This window comes from Rhinichthys klamathensis, unplaced genomic scaffold (genome assembly GCF_029890125.1).
Source record: "Rhinichthys klamathensis goyatoka isolate OS25496 unplaced genomic scaffold, OSU_Roscu_1.1 h1tg000496l_1, whole genome shotgun sequence".
NCBI lineage: Eukaryota > Metazoa > Chordata > Actinopteri > Cypriniformes > Leuciscidae > Rhinichthys > Rhinichthys klamathensis.
The window spans coordinates 193,545-207,943 of record NW_026606979.1 but is presented as its reverse complement, the minus strand read 5'-3'; the positions used below and the strand labels follow the sequence as shown (position 1 = coordinate 207,943).

The following is a 14,399-nucleotide window of genomic DNA, read 5'->3' as shown; positions in this document are numbered from 1 at the left end:
CAAACATGAGAGCATTGACGTTGCTCGTGGGGAATATTCCCTTCGAAAACTAAACTCAGCCACTGCGTCTTCAGCGGTTCGGATTTAGGAACATTAAAATGACTGTGTTCGTTATTACACCCAAGAACAGAACACCACAATCGCTTAGACGCCATTCTGCTCCAGCGTATCAACACTAGCGGACTATGATGACCGCTCGCTCAGGGCGGGTCTGTGTTGAAACACTGCTGTCAATCAACAATCGTGGGAGGGGCGTCCGATCTAGTGACGTCACACGGTCGAACGGCTCGATTTGAGGCAGGGGAAAACATATAAAGAGATTAAACCAAAACCACTGGATGGATTTTTATCATTATATGATTGTTGTGTACAGACACTGCCAACACACATTTCAGTGCAATCAACTTGTAAAAGTGCATGTACCATTATATGACCCCTTTAAAGGATACAATTATTGACTACAGGGGGACTATAAGACTATAAGAGTTTTCATATTTGGTGACAGATCAGCAGAAATGTATTAATTAGCAACAAGACTTTTATTTTGAAACACTGGTGCACATGTACAATAATGAAAGACTGGTAGAAACCTGTGTTAGATTTCAGGCCAAGAGAGCAAAATATAACTTCTATTTTTTTTTTTTTTTCGTTGTTGTTTTTCAAGAAAAGGTCTAAAAATGTGCTCAAAATAAAGAAATATGATGGATTATCCATTTGTGAATCTTTGCATGCATGTCTTGAGTGCAAACTGGGTTAGAGGGTAAATTCAAATCAAATACTGCCATTAAAAACCCATGGACTAAAAAAGCCCAATTACAACAATTTCATTGGAAATCTTCAGGTCTGCGCTCAAAAATTGAGACTTTAACTGGTTAAAGAAGCTCTATGGTTACAAAATGTCTCTTTCTATTTTGCGTCTTTCATAGGGAGATTTTACCTGTAAGAAAGCGACGGGTCATAACCTCCACATGCAGTCGGTTCCCATCCAGAGTCTGTCGGAGCTGGAGAGAGTCCGGCTGCAAGAAGTGGCCCTGGTCCGACTGACCAAAGACTTTGATTTGGGCTGCCAGATCACCATCCCTAAAGGTACACCGACTCCAACACATCGCCCTAGGAAAGAGACGTCCCGACGTGACACTGGTTTGATTGTCTTTGCAGTTTCTGTTTTATTTCTAATGTTTCGTGTGCTTTGTCTCTTCCAGATGGCCAGAAGCGGAAAAAGTCACTCAGGAGGAAGCTGGATTCTCTATCAAAAGAAAAGAGAGACAAAGGTGTGTAGACACTTGGGTTTCTAAACCGGCATGCACATCTACAAGTAAAGGAGTCTTTCAAGCAGATATACACTACCGTTTGAAAGTTTGGGGTCGATAAGATGTTTTTGACAGAAGTCTCGCCGACTACGCCAAAGCTGCATTTATCTGATCACAAATACAGTAAAACAGTGTAATATTACTCCAGTGTAAATCAGCTGTTCTCTATGTGAATATATAGTAAAGTGTAATTTATTCCTGTGATCAAAGCTGAATTTTCAGCATCATTACTCCAGTCTTCAGTGTCACATGATCCTTCAGAAATCACTCTAATATGAGGATCTGATGCTCAAGACACATTTATGATTATTATCAGTGTTGAAAACAGTTGCTCTGCTTCAGATTTTTGTGGAAACCGTCATACATTTTATTTTTCAGGATTCTTTGATGAATAGAAAGTTCAAAAGAACAGCATTTACTTAAAATAGAATCTTTTAACATTATAAATGTCTTTACAGTCACTTTTGATCAGTTTGATGCTCAAATTGAAGGCCATTAAAAGTTTATGACCATGTTTACTTTGTGGTGTTTATAGATGTGATATTTGATCTCATCGTTTAGAATGAACAGCTGGAAGTAGGAAAGCATACGCATTTCAAAATAAGAGTCCTGGTGTATTTCAGGCTTGTTTATACTTAAAAGTCCTGCATTATCCATACGGTTACACAGTGTGTATGTGGCCTTGATTTCAGCGTAAACCCTTGTGTTTTCCGTCACAGGGAACATTAACTTTTACTAGTTGTTGCGAAGAGGTGGTTGAAGCAAGGAGGAAGCAGAATCCAAACGCAGCTTACTTTATTTAAGCAAACTCAAACTAGACAAACCTCAGACTAGGGAACATGACGAGGAAACAGAACAACCAACCTGGCATAACCCTAAACCAAGAACTCCCCCCGACTGGACTAAACCACAGGGCTTAAACACAGAGGAAACATAAGACACAGCTGGGCCAAATCAACTAAGAAAACGGGTGGTATACATGAACACAAACGAGGAGCGGGAAAACTGGGAACAGGACTGAACCAAGTACACAATAACGGGGGAAACTCAGAGAAACAGATACAGGACAAACATAACCCTAACACTAGTATCGGCACAATAATCTGTTTATTGCCTTTCTTTATTATTATATCAGCGTAATGCAGTAACACTCACTGTAACCATGGACGTTTGGCAGGAATAGTAAAACGCTCTCAAGTACGTCACACATCTTTTTCCAGCACTTCAAAACTCAAATATTATCATATTTAAATGTTATTTTTAATGTGATGACCAAAACATTATTTGTTCATCCGTCAAATATTACCCCCATTTATAACAATAAAAGTTTCAAGATGTAGGAAAACTCACACTATATTAAAATATATATATATATATATATTTTAATGAATATATATATATATATATATTTTAAAAAATCAAGGAAATTTCTCTGGCATTTCTTTCTTTTCTGCTGTATTGAAAACGTACGTAACCGTGACGCCACTGTGTCGTATCGAACCGACCGTGAATATTGTTCTACGTTTACACTTTTACATTCCACACATTTTGCAACATTTTATTTAAGTTCAAGAGTTTCTTTAACACTTACTTTTTTATCTTAATATAAGGCATAAATAATAGATTTTTGTTTAGCTACATTTTATTTTTGTTGTTGACTGCTAAAACTAATATAATTAGTTGTTTGCCTTAATAATGTGTATAAAAATAAAAAAAACTTTTCTACTTGTCTTTAAAAAAAAATGTCATAAAAAATGTCAATAATTATTGATACCGAACGATATGAAACATTATATCGTGATACATTTTTAGCTATATTGCTCAGCCCTAATTAATATCCACATTGGCATCATTTTATCAACTAAAAATAATATGCAATTTTTGTGTTGTTATTTTTTAATTGAATATCAAGTCTATAGATTTTCGTTTTCATGCACTTCTCATTTGCGAGCACGTTTCGAAGAGTCACATGATGATCAATGACCCGCATTTCCTCACGTTTGATCAGTCGCCTAGAAATCTTTTACTTTACAGCTTTCCAAACCCTGAAACGCTGTGTTTCAAGTGGGAAGTGAAGGTCTCACTCTTCCGGCTCCTTTAGCTGCTCTATCATGGTGAGAAATGGGGCTTCTCCCAGAATGCACCTCTGCCAGTGATGTGTGCAGCTCGCACTGCTCCCGGATCAGAAATGTAATGTGTGCTGGAATGCAGACGCTCCCGCTGCGCTCCGACGTCCCGGAGAAATAACATCAACAGTCCGAGGCGCTGGAGGATTCATTCGAGCGTTTATTAAAGGCTTTCCTGTTTGATGTCCCGAGAGGTTAGCTGGGGAATGCCACAACACACAAATGTTTTTATAGTATATGCCACGTTTTATTATATGATATATTAAGGGCATATCAAACGAGCAAGAGTGTCTGTGTGATGTTGCTTAGTGAATGGGGCAGGTTTGTATTTTTTTGAAAATTGGAAAAATGGGAACTAGTGCAGGGGTTTTTATGAGTCGATAAAAAATTTGCTAATAATTAAATCACAAAAATGTAAATAAGTTTTTTATAAATAAAATGTTTACCAAAATGTTCGTGAGCTGATTAAAAGGTAATTATTCAATCATAAAAATGATTAAAATTAAATTAAAAATCAAATATATAAATAAATGGTTAAAATTACATTTAAAAAAATAAAATAATGTAAAAATAAAAACAAAAAATAAAGTGTTCGTGATTGTTTTTATTATTTTTTTTACATATGTTTTGTATTTTCATCCATCATAAACACTTTTGTAAGTTATTTTTTACTGTTTTTATTTTTAAGTTATTTGGTAAATGGTAATGGTAAATGGACTGCATTTATATAGCGCTTTCACTGACCCAATAGCCACCAAAGCGCTTTACAATTTGCCTCACATTCACCCATTCACTCACTCATTCATACACCGACGGGCGACGGCAGCCATGCAAGGCGCCATCCAGCTCGTCGGGAGCAGCTGGGGTTAGGAGTCTTGCTCATGGACACCTCGACACTTGGTCAGGTGGAACCGAGGATTGAACCACCAACCTTCCGGTTTGTAGACAACCCACATGAACCACTGAGCCACTGCTGCCGAAAATAAATAAAATTTTTTATTTATTTTCATTTTACATTTATGATTTCTTTAATTATTAGCTTTTCATCACTCATGAACACTTGTGTTTTCTTTTGATTCTTTTATTAATAAATAAATAATTTAAAAATGAAAACAATAAAAAATAAAACACTGAAGTGTTCATGAGTGATGAAAAGCTAATAATTAAAGTGTAAAATTAAAATACAAAATTTTTCAATAAAAACTGAAAAAGATGTAATATTTTGTTTGTATTGTGTATTTTTTAAGAAATGTTTAAGGTTTAGTTGAGAGGAAGGAGTGAGTGGTGGAGGCGCAGAAATGTCTAATGGCAGATTAGAACTAAGTTTGTCGTTATACATCACATTCTTTTTATAGTCTATAAGTGGTTCGGCTCACTAAAGTCTGTGACTCCGTGGATTAGAGGATCAGACGGGAATCTTTGCAGTGTGTGTGTGTGTGTGTGTGTGTGTGTGTGTGTGTACTTGTACGACTATCTTTGTGAGGACCAGTTTGAGTTTTAGACCATTGGAGTGAGGACAAAGAGAGTAAAGTGAGGACATTTTGGCCGGTCCTCACTTTCTGAGACCCCTTTAAAGGCCTGTTTGAGGGTCAAGACTTGGTTTCAGGGATAAGGTTATAATTAGGTTAAGGGTAGGTTTAGGGTAAGGGTTCGGGTTAAGCATTTAGTTGTGATGAGTAAGGTTAGGGTAAGCGGCTAGAGATTGCATTGTGTCAGTGAATGTCCTCATAAAGATAGATGTACAAGAGTGCGTGTGTGTGTGTGTGTGTGTTCCTCACAGTCGGAGGCGCAGGCGTTCAGTGTGTGTGTGTGTGTGTGTGTGTGTGTGTGTGTTCCTCACAGTCGGAGGCGCAGGCGTTCAGTGTGTGTGTGTGTGTGTGTGTGTGTGTGTTCCTCAGAGTCGCAGGCGTTCAGTAAGAGTGTGTGTGTGTGTGTTCCTCAGAGTCGGAGGCGCAGGCGTTTAGTAAGAGTGTGTGTGTGTGTTCCTCAGAGTCGGAGGCGCAGGCGTTCAGTAAGAGTGTGTGTGTGTGTGTTCCTCAGAGTCGGAGGCGCAGGCGTTCAGTAAGAGTGTGTGTGTGTGTTCCTCAGAGTCGGAGGCGCAGGCGTTCAGTAAGAGTGTGTGTGTGTGTGTGTTCCTCAGAGTCGGAGGCGCAGGCGTTCAGTAAGAGTGTGTGTGTGTGTGTTCCTCAGAGTCGGAGGCGCAGGCGTTCAGTAAGAGTGTGTGTGTGTGTTCCTCAGAGTCGGAGGCGCAGGCGTTCAGTAAGAGTGTGTGTGTGTGTGTGTTCCTCAGAGTCGGAGGCGCAGGCGTTCAGTAAGAGTGTGTGTGTGTGTGTTCCTCAGAGTCGGAGGCGCAGGCGTTCAGTAAGAGTGTGTGTGTGTGTGTTCCTCAGAGTCGGAGGCGCAGGCGTTCAGTAAGAGTGTGTGTGTGTGTGTGTTCCTCAGAGTCGGAGGCGCAGGCGTTCAGTGTGTGTGTGTGTGTGTGTGTGTGTGTGTGTGTGTGTGTTCCTCACAGTCGGAGGCGCAGGCGTTCAGTGTGTGTGTGTGTGTGTGTGTGTGTGTGTGTGTGTGTGTTCCTCACAGTCGGAGGCGCAGGCGTTCAGTGTGTGTGTGTGTGTGTGTGTGTGTTCCTCAGAGTCGCAGGCGTTCAGTAAGAGTGTGTGTGTGTGTTCCTCAGAGTTGGAGGCGCAGGCGTTCAGTAAGAGTGTGTGTGTGTGTGTGTTCCTCAGAGTCGGAGGCGCAGGCGTTCAGTAAGAGTGTGTGTGTGTGTGTTCCTCAGAGTCGGAGGGGCAGGCGTTCAGTAAGAGTGTGTGTGTGTGTGTTCCTCAGAGTCGGAGGCGCAGGCGTTCAGTAAGAGTGTGTGTGTGTGTGTTCCTCAGAGTCGGAGGTGCAGGCGTTCAGTAAGAGTGTGTGTGTGTGTTCCTCAGAGTCGGAGGCGCAGGCGTTCAGTAAGAGTGTGTGTGTGTGTGTGTTCCTCAGAGTCGGAGGTGCAGGCGTTCAGTAAGAGTGTGTGTGTGTGTGTTCCTCAGAGTCGGAGGCGCAGGCGTTCAGTAAGAGTGTGTGTGTGTGTTCCTCAGAGTCGGAGGCGCAGGCGTTCAGTAAGAGTGTGTGTGTGTGTGTGTGTTCCTCAGAGTCGGAGGCGCAGGCGTTCAGTAAGAGTGTGTGTGTGTGTGTTCCTCAGAGTCGGAGGGGCAGGCGTTCAGTAAGAGTGTGTGTGTGTGTGTTCCTCAGAGTCGGAGGCGCAGGCGTTCAGTAAGAGTGTGTGTGTGTGTGTTCCTCAGAGTCGGAGGCGCAGGCGTTCAGTAAGAGTGTGTGTGTGTGTTCCTCAGAGTCGGAGGCGCAGGCGTTCAGTAAGAGTGTGTGTGTGTGTGTGTTCCTCAGAGTCGGAGGGGCAGGCGTTCAGTAAGAGTGTGTGTGTGTGTTCCTCAGAGTCGGAGGCGCAGGCGTTCAGTAAGAGTGTGTGTGTGTGTGTTCCTCAGAGTCGGAGGCGCAGGCGTTCAGTAAGAGTGTGTGTGTGTGTGTGTTCCTCAGAGTCGGAGGCGCAGGCGTTCAGTAAGAGTGTGTGTGTGTGTGTTCCTCAGAGTCGGAGTCGCAGGCGTTCAGTAAGAGTGTGTGTGTGTGTGTGTTCCTCAGAGTCGGAGGCGCAGGCGTTCAGTAAGAGTGTGTGTGTGTGTTCCTCAGAGTCGGAGGTGCAGGCGTTCAGTAAGAGTGTGTGTGTGTGTGTGTTCCTCAGAGTCGGAGGCGCAGGCGTTCAGTAAGAGTGTGTGTGTGTGTGTTCCTCAGAGTCGGAGGCGCAGGCGTTCAGTAAGAGTGTGTGTGTGTGTTCCTCAGAGTCGGAGGCGCAGGCGTTCAGTAAGAGTGTGTGTGTGTGTGTGTTCCTCAGAGTCGGAGGTGCAGGCGTTCAGTAAGAGTGTGTGTGTGTGTGTTCCTCAGAGTCGGAGGCGCAGGCGTTCAGTAAGAGTGTGTGTGTGTTCCTCAGAGTCGGAGGCGCAGGCGTTCAGTAAGAGTGTGTGTGTGTGTGTTCCTCAGAGTCGGAGTCGCAGGCGTTCAGTAAGAGTGTGTGTGTGTGTGTGTTCCTCAGAGTCGGAGGCGCAGGCGTTCAGTAAGAGTGTGTGTGTGTGTTCCTCAGAGTCGGAGGTGCAGGCGTTCAGTAAGAGTGTGTGTGTGTGTGTTCCTCAGAGTCGGAGTCGCAGGCGTTCAGTAAGAGTGTGTGTGTGTGTGTGTGTTCCTCAGAGTCGGAGGCGCAGGCGTTCAGTAAGAGTGTGTGTGTGTGTTCCTCAGAGTCGGAGGCGCAGGCGTTCAGTAAGAGTGTGTGTGTGTGTTCCTCAGAGTCGGAGGCGCAGGCGTTCAGTAAGAGTGTGTGTGTGTGTTCCTCAGAGTCGGAGGCGCAGGCGTTCAGTAAGAGTGTGTGTGTGTGTGTTCCTCAGAGTCGGAGGCGCAGGCGTTCAGTAAGAGTGTGTGTGTGTGTTCCTCAGAGTCGGAGGCGCAGGCGTTCAGTAAGAGTGTGTGTGTGTGTTCCTCAGAGTCGGAGGCGCAGGCGTTCAGTAAGAGTGTGTGTGTGTGTTCCTCAGAGTCGGAGGCGCAGGCGTTCAGTAAGAGTGTGTGTGTGTGTTCCTCAGAGTCGGAGGCGCAGGCGTTCAGTAAGAGTGTGTGTGTGTGTTCCTCAGAGTCGGAGGCGCAGGCGTTCAGTAAGAGTGTGTGTGTGTGTTCCTCAGAGTCGGAGGCGCAGGCGTTCAGTAAGAGTGTGTGTGTGTGTTCCTCAGAGTCGGAGGCGCAGGCGTTCAGTAAGAGTGTGTGTGTGTGTGTTCCTCAGAGTCGGAGACGCAGGCGTTCAGTAAGAGTGTGTGTGTGTGTGTGTTCCTCAGAGTCGGAGGTGCAGGCGTTCAGTAAGAGTGTGTGTGTGTGTTCCTCAGAGTCGGAGGCGCAGGCGTTCAGTAAGAGTGTGTGTGTGTGTGTGTTCCTCAGAGTCGGAGGTGCAGGCGTTCAGTAAGAGTGTGTGTGTGTGTGTTCCTCAGAGTCGGAGGCGCAGGCGTTCAGTAAGAGTGTGTGTGTGTGTGTTCCTCAGAGTCGGAGGCGCAGGCGTTCAGTAAGAGTGTGTGTGTGTGTTCCTCAGAGTCGGAGGCGCAGGCGTTCAGTAAGAGTGTGTGTGTGTGTGTTCCTCAGAGTCGGAGGCGCAGGCGTTCAGTAAGAGTGTGTGTGTGTGTTCCTCAGAGTCGGAGGCGCAGGCGTTCAGTAAGAGTGTGTGTGTGTGTTCCTCAGAGTCGGAGGCGCAGGCGTTCAGTAAGAGTGTGTGTGTGTGTTCCTCAGAGTCGGAGGCGCAGGCGTTCAGTAAGTGTGTGTGTGTGTGTTCCTCAGAGTCGGAGACGCAGGCGTTCAGTAAGAGTGTGTGTGTGTGTTCCTCAGAGTCGGAGGCGCAGACGTTCAGTAAGAGTGTGTGTGTGTTCCTCAGAGTCGGAGGCGCAGACGTTCAGTAAGAGTGTGTGTGTGTGTGTGTGTTCCTCAGAGTCGGAGGCGCAGGCGTTCAGTAAGAGTGTGTGTGTGTGTGTTCCTCAGAGTCGGAGGCGCAGGCGTTCAGTAAGAGTGTGTGTGTGTGTGTTCCTCAGAGTCGGAGGCGCAGGCGTTCAGTAAGAGTGTGTGTGTGTGTGTTCCTCAGAGTCGGAGGCGCAGGCGTTTAGTAAGAGTGTGTGTGTGTGTTCCTCAGAGTCGGAGGCGCAGACGTTCAGTAAGAGTGTGTGTGTGTGTTCCTCAGAGTCGGAGGCGCAGGCGTTCAGTAAGAGTGTGTGTGTGTGTTCCTCAGAGTCGGAGGCGCAGGCGTTCAGTAAGAGTGTGTGTGTGTGTGTTCCTCAGAGTCGGAGGCGCAGGCGTTTAGTAAGAGTGTGTGTGTGTGTGTTCCTCAGAGTCGGAGGCGCAGACGTTCAGTAAGAGTGTGTGTGTGTTCCTCAGAGTCGGAGGCGCAGACGTTCAGTAAGAGTGTGTGTGTGTGTGTGTGTTCCTCAGAGTCGGAGGCGCAGGCGTTTAGTAAGAGTGTGTGTGTGTGTTCCTCAGAGTCGGAGGCGCAGGCGTTCAGTAAGAGTGTGTGTGTGTGTGTTCCTCAGAGTCGGAGGCGCAGGCGTTCAGTAAGAGTGTGTGTGTGTGTTCCTCAGAGTCGGAGGCGCAGGCGTTCAGTAAGAGTGTGTGTGTGTGTGTGTGTTCCTCAGAGTCGGAGGCGCAGGCGTTTAGTAAGAGTGTGTGTGTGTGTGTTCCTCAGAGTCGGAGGCGCAGGCGTTCAGTAAGAGTGTGTGTGTGTGTGTTCCTCAGAGTCGGAGGCGCAGGCGTTCAGTAAGAGTGTGTGTGTGTGTGTTCCTCAGAGTCGGAGGCGCAGCCGTTCAGTAAGAGTGTGTGTGTGTGTGTTCCTCAGAGTCGGAGGCGCAGGCGTTCAGTAAGAGTGTGTGTGTGTGTGTGTGTTCCTCAGAGTCGGAGGCGCAGGCGTTCAGTAAGAGTGTGTGTGTGTGTGTTCCTCAGAGTCGGAGGCGCAGGCGTTTAGTAAGAGTGTGTGTGTGTGTGTTCCTCAGAGTCGGAGGCGCAGACGTTCAGTAAGAGTGTGTGTGTGTTCCTCAGAGTCGGAGGCGCAGACGTTCAGTAAGAGTGTGTGTGTGTGTGTGTGTTCCTCAGAGTCGGAGGCGCAGGCGTTCAGTAAGAGTGTGTGTGTTCCTCAGAGTCGGAGGCGCAGGCGTTCAGTAAGAGTGTGTGTGTGTGTGTGTTCCTCAGAGTCGGAGGCGCAGGCGTTCAGTAAGAGTGTGTGTGTGTGTGTTCCTCAGAGTCGGAGGCGCAGGCGTTCAGTAAGAGTGTGTGTGTGTGTTCCTCAGAGTCGGAGGCGCAGGCGTTCAGTAAGAGTGTGTGTGTGTGTGTGTTCCTCAGAGTCGGAGGCGCAGGCGTTTAGTAAGAGTGTGTGTGTGTGTTCCTCAGAGTTGGAGGCGCAGGCGTTCAGTAAGAGTGTGTGTGTGTGTGTGTTCCTCAGAGTCGGAGGCGCAGGCGTTCAGTAAGAGTGTGTGTGTGTGTGTGTTCCTCAGAGTCGGAGGCGCAGGCGTTCAGTAAGAGTGTGTGTGTGTGTTCCTCAGAGTTGGAGGCGCAGGCGTTCAGTAAGAGTGTGTGTGTGTGTGTGTTCCTCAGAGTCGGAGGCGCAGGCGTTCAGTAAGAGTGTGTGTGTGTGTTCCTCAGAGTTGGAGGCGCAGGCGTTCAGTAAGAGTGTGTGTGTGTGTGTGTTCCTCAGAGTCGGAGGCGCAGGCGTTCAGTAAGAGTGTGTGTGTGTGTTCCTCAGAGTTGGAGGCGCAGGCGTTCAGTAAGAGTGTGTGTGTGTGTGTGTGTGTGTTCCTCAGAGTCGGAGGCGCAGGCGTTTAGTAAGAGTGTGTGTGTGTGTTCCTCAGAGTCGGAGGCGCAGGCGTTCAGTAAGAGTGTGTGTGTGTGTATGTTCCTCAGAGTCGGAGGCGCAGGCGTTTAGTAAGAGTGTGTGTGTGTGTTCCTCAGAGTCGGAGGCGCAGGCGTTCAGTAAGAGTGTGTGTGTGTGTGTTCCTGAGAGTCGGAGGCGCAGGCGTTTAGTAAGAGTGTGTGTGTGTGTGTTCCTCAGAGTCGGAGGCGCAGACGTTCAGTAAGAGTGTGTGTGTGTTCCTCAGAGTCGGAGGCGCAGACGTTCAGTAAGTGTGTGTGTGTGTGTTCCTCAGAGTCGGAGGCGCAGGCGTTCAGTAAGAGTGTGTGTGTTCCTCAGAGTCGGAGGCGCAGGCGTTCAGTAAGAGTGTGTGTGTGTGTGTGTTCCTCAGAGTCGGAGGCGCAGGCGTTCAGTAAGAGTGTGTGTGTGTGTTCCTCAGAGTCGGAGGCGCAGGCGTTCAGTAAGAGTGTGTGTGTGTGTGTGTTCCTCAGAGTCGGAGGCGCAGGCGTTCAGTAAGAGTGTGTGTGTGTGTGTGTTCCTCAGAGTCGGAGGCGCAGGCGTTTAGTAAGAGTGTGTGTGTGTGTGTTCCTCAGAGTTGGAGGCGCAGGCGTTCAGTAAGAGTGTGTGTGTGTGTGTGTTCCTCAGAGTCGGAGGCGCAGGCGTTCAGTAAGAGTGTGTGTGTGTGTTCCTCAGAGTTGGAGGCGCAGGCGTTCAGTAAGAGTGTGTGTGTGTGTGTTCCTCAGAGTCGGAGGCGCAGGCGTTCAGTAAGAGTGTGTGTGTGTGTTCCTCAGAGTCGGAGGCGCAGGCGTTCAGTAAGAGTGTGTGTGTGTGTGTTCCTCAGAGTTGGAGGCGCAGGCGTTCAGTAAGAGTGTGTGTGTGTGTGTTCCTCAGAGTCGGAGGCGCAGGCGTTCAGTAAGAGTGTGTGTGTGTGTTCCTCAGAGTTGGAGGCGCAGGCGTTCAGTAAGAGTGTGTGTGTGTGTGTGTTCCTCAGAGTCGGAGACGCAGGCGTTCAGTAAGAGTGTGTGTGTGTGTTCCTCAGAGTCGGAGGCGCAGGCGTTCAGTAAGAGTGTGTGTGTGTGTTCCTCAGAGTTGGAGGCGCAGGCGTTCAGTAAGAGTGTGTGTGTGTGTTCCTCAGAGTCGGAGGCGCAGGCGTTCAGTAAGAGTGTGTGTGTGTGTTCCTCAGAGTCGGAGGCGCAGGCGTTCAGTAAGAGTGTGTGTGTGTGTGTTCCTCAGAGTCGGAGGCGCAGGCGTTCAGTAAGAGTGTGTGTGTGTGTGTGTTCCTCAGAGTCGGAGGCGCAGGCGTTTAGTAAGAGTGTGTGTGTGTGTGTTCCTCAGAGTCGGAGGCGCAGACGTTCAGTAAGAGTGTGTGTGTGTTCCTCAGAGTCGGAGGCGCAGACGTTCAGTAAGTGTGTGTGTGTGTGTGTGTGTTCCTCAGAGTCGGAGGCGCAGGCGTTCAGTAAGAGTGTGTGTGTTCCTCAGAGTCGGAGGCGCAGGCGTTCAGTAAGAGTGTGTGTGTGTGTGTGTTCCTCAGAGTCGGAGGCGCAGGCGTTCAGTAAGAGTGTGTGTGTGTGTTCCTCAGAGTCGGAGGCGCAGGCGTTCAGTAAGAGTGTGTGTGTGTGTGTGTTCCTCAGAGTCGGAGGCGCAGGCGTTCAGTAAGAGTGTGTGTATGTGTGTGTTCCTCAGAGTCGGAGGCGCAGGCGTTTAGTAAGAGTGTGTGTGTGTGTGTTCCTCAGAGTCGGAGGCGCAGGCGTTCAGTAAGAGTGTGTGTGTTTGTTCCTCAGAGTTGGAGGCGCAGGCGTTCAGTAAGAGTGTGTGTGTGTGTGTTCCTCAGAGTCGGAGGCGCAGGCGTTCAGTAAGTGTGTGTGTGTGTGTGTTCCTCAGAGTCGGAGACGCAGGCGTTCAGTAAGAGTGTGTGTGTGTGTTCCTCAGAGTCGGAGGCGCAGGCGTTCAGTAAGAGTGTGTGTGTGTGTTCCTCAGAGTTGGAGGCGCAGGCGTTCAGTAAGAGTGTGTGTGTGTGTTCCTCAGAGTCGGAGGCGCAGGCGTTCAGTAAGAGTGTGTGTGTGTGTTCCTCAGAGTCGGAGGCGCAGGCGTTCAGTAAGAGTGTGTGTGTGTGTGTGTTCCTCAGAGTCGGAGGCGCAGGCGTTCAGTAAGAGTGTGTGTGTGTGTTCCTCAGAGTCGGAGGCGCAGGCGTTCAGTAAGAGTGTGTGTGTGTGTGTGTTCCTCAGAGTCGGAGGCGCAGGCGTTCAGTAAGAGTGTGTGTGTGTGTTCCTCAGAGTCGGAGGCGCAGGCGTTCAGTAAGAGTGTGTGTGTGTGTTCCTCAGAGTTGGAGGCGCAGGCGTTCAGTAAGAGTGTGTGTGTGTGTGTGTTCCTCAGAGTCGGAGACGCAGGCGTTCAGTAAGAGTGTGTGTGTGTGTTCCTCAGAGTCGGAGGCGCAGGCGTTCAGTAAGAGTGTGTGTGTGTGTTCCTCAGAGTTGGAGGCGCAGGCGTTCAGTAAGAGTGTGTGTGTGTGTGTGTTCCTCAGAGTCGGAGGCGCAGGCGTTCAGTAAGAGTGTGTGTGTGTGTTCCTCAGAGTTGGAGGCGCAGGCGTTCAGTAAGAGTGTGTGTGTGTGTGTTCCTCAGAGTCGGAGGCGCAGGCGTTCAGTAAGAGTGTGTGTGTGTGTGTGTTCCTCAGAGTCGGAGGCGCAGGCGTTCAGTAAGAGTGTGTGTGTGTGTTCCTCAGAGTCGGAGGCGCAGGCGTTCAGTAAGAGTGTGTGTGTGTGTGTGTTCCTCAGAGTCGGAGACGCAGGCGTTCAGTAAGAGTGTGTGTGTGTGTTCCTCAGAGTCGGAGGCGCAGGCGTTCAGTAAGAGTGTGTGTGTGTGTTCCTCAGAGTTGGAGGCGCAGGCGTTCAGTAAGAGTGTGTGTGTGTGTGTGTTCCTCAGAGTCGGAGACGCAGGCGTTCAGTAAGAGTGTGTGTGTGTGTTCCTCAGAGTCGGAGGCGCAGGCGTTCAGTAAGAGTGTGTGTGTGTGTGTGTTCCTCAGAGTCGGAGGCGCAGGCGTTCAGTAAGAGTGTGTGTGTGTGTTCCTCAGAGTCGGAGGCGCAGGCGTTCAGTAAGAGTGTGTGTGTGTGTGTGTTCCTCAGAGTCGGAGGCGCAGGCGTTCAGTAAGAGTGTGTGTGTGTGTGTGTTCCTCAGAGTCGGAGGCGCAGGCGTTCAGTAAGAGTGTGTGTGTGTGTGTGTTCCTCAGAGTCGGAGGCGCAGGCGTTCGGTGTGCCGCTGTCTCAGGTGATCTGTAACGACCGGCGTCAGAAGCAGCTTCAGGAGGAGCAGGAGGAGCTTCGGCTCCCGGCGGATCGAGTGTGTTCCCGCAGATCCACCAAACACGAGCTTTCCAGCAGCAACTCCTCGCTCAGCTCCTCCTCGGAGACGCCCAACGACCCCGCGACCCCCGGCACCCCGGAGACGGCCCTGCGCACACGCCGACGGGTACGCGTGTGTGTGTTTATCCTAAAATAACAGTTTTTAGCATGATTTAACATGTTGTCAGCATTATTTAACATATTTTTGCATTGTTTAGCACATTGGTAG

The 14,399-nt window shown here is 48.6% G+C and overlaps 1 protein-coding gene across 1 annotated transcript in view; it reads left to right on the top strand.

The window, feature by feature from the left end:
- Nucleotides 1–14,399, top strand: part of LOC130072539 (rho GTPase-activating protein 6) — a 71,928-nt gene that overhangs the window by 30,558 nt on the left and 26,971 nt on the right. Inside the window, exons 2-4 of the mRNA XM_056237684.1 lie at nucleotides 927–1,086; nucleotides 1,203–1,271; nucleotides 14,059–14,297. Coding sequence (XP_056093659.1) covers nucleotides 927–1,086; nucleotides 1,203–1,271; nucleotides 14,059–14,297 — 468 coding nt within the window. The remainder of the gene's footprint in view (nucleotides 1–926; nucleotides 1,087–1,202; nucleotides 1,272–14,058; nucleotides 14,298–14,399) is intronic.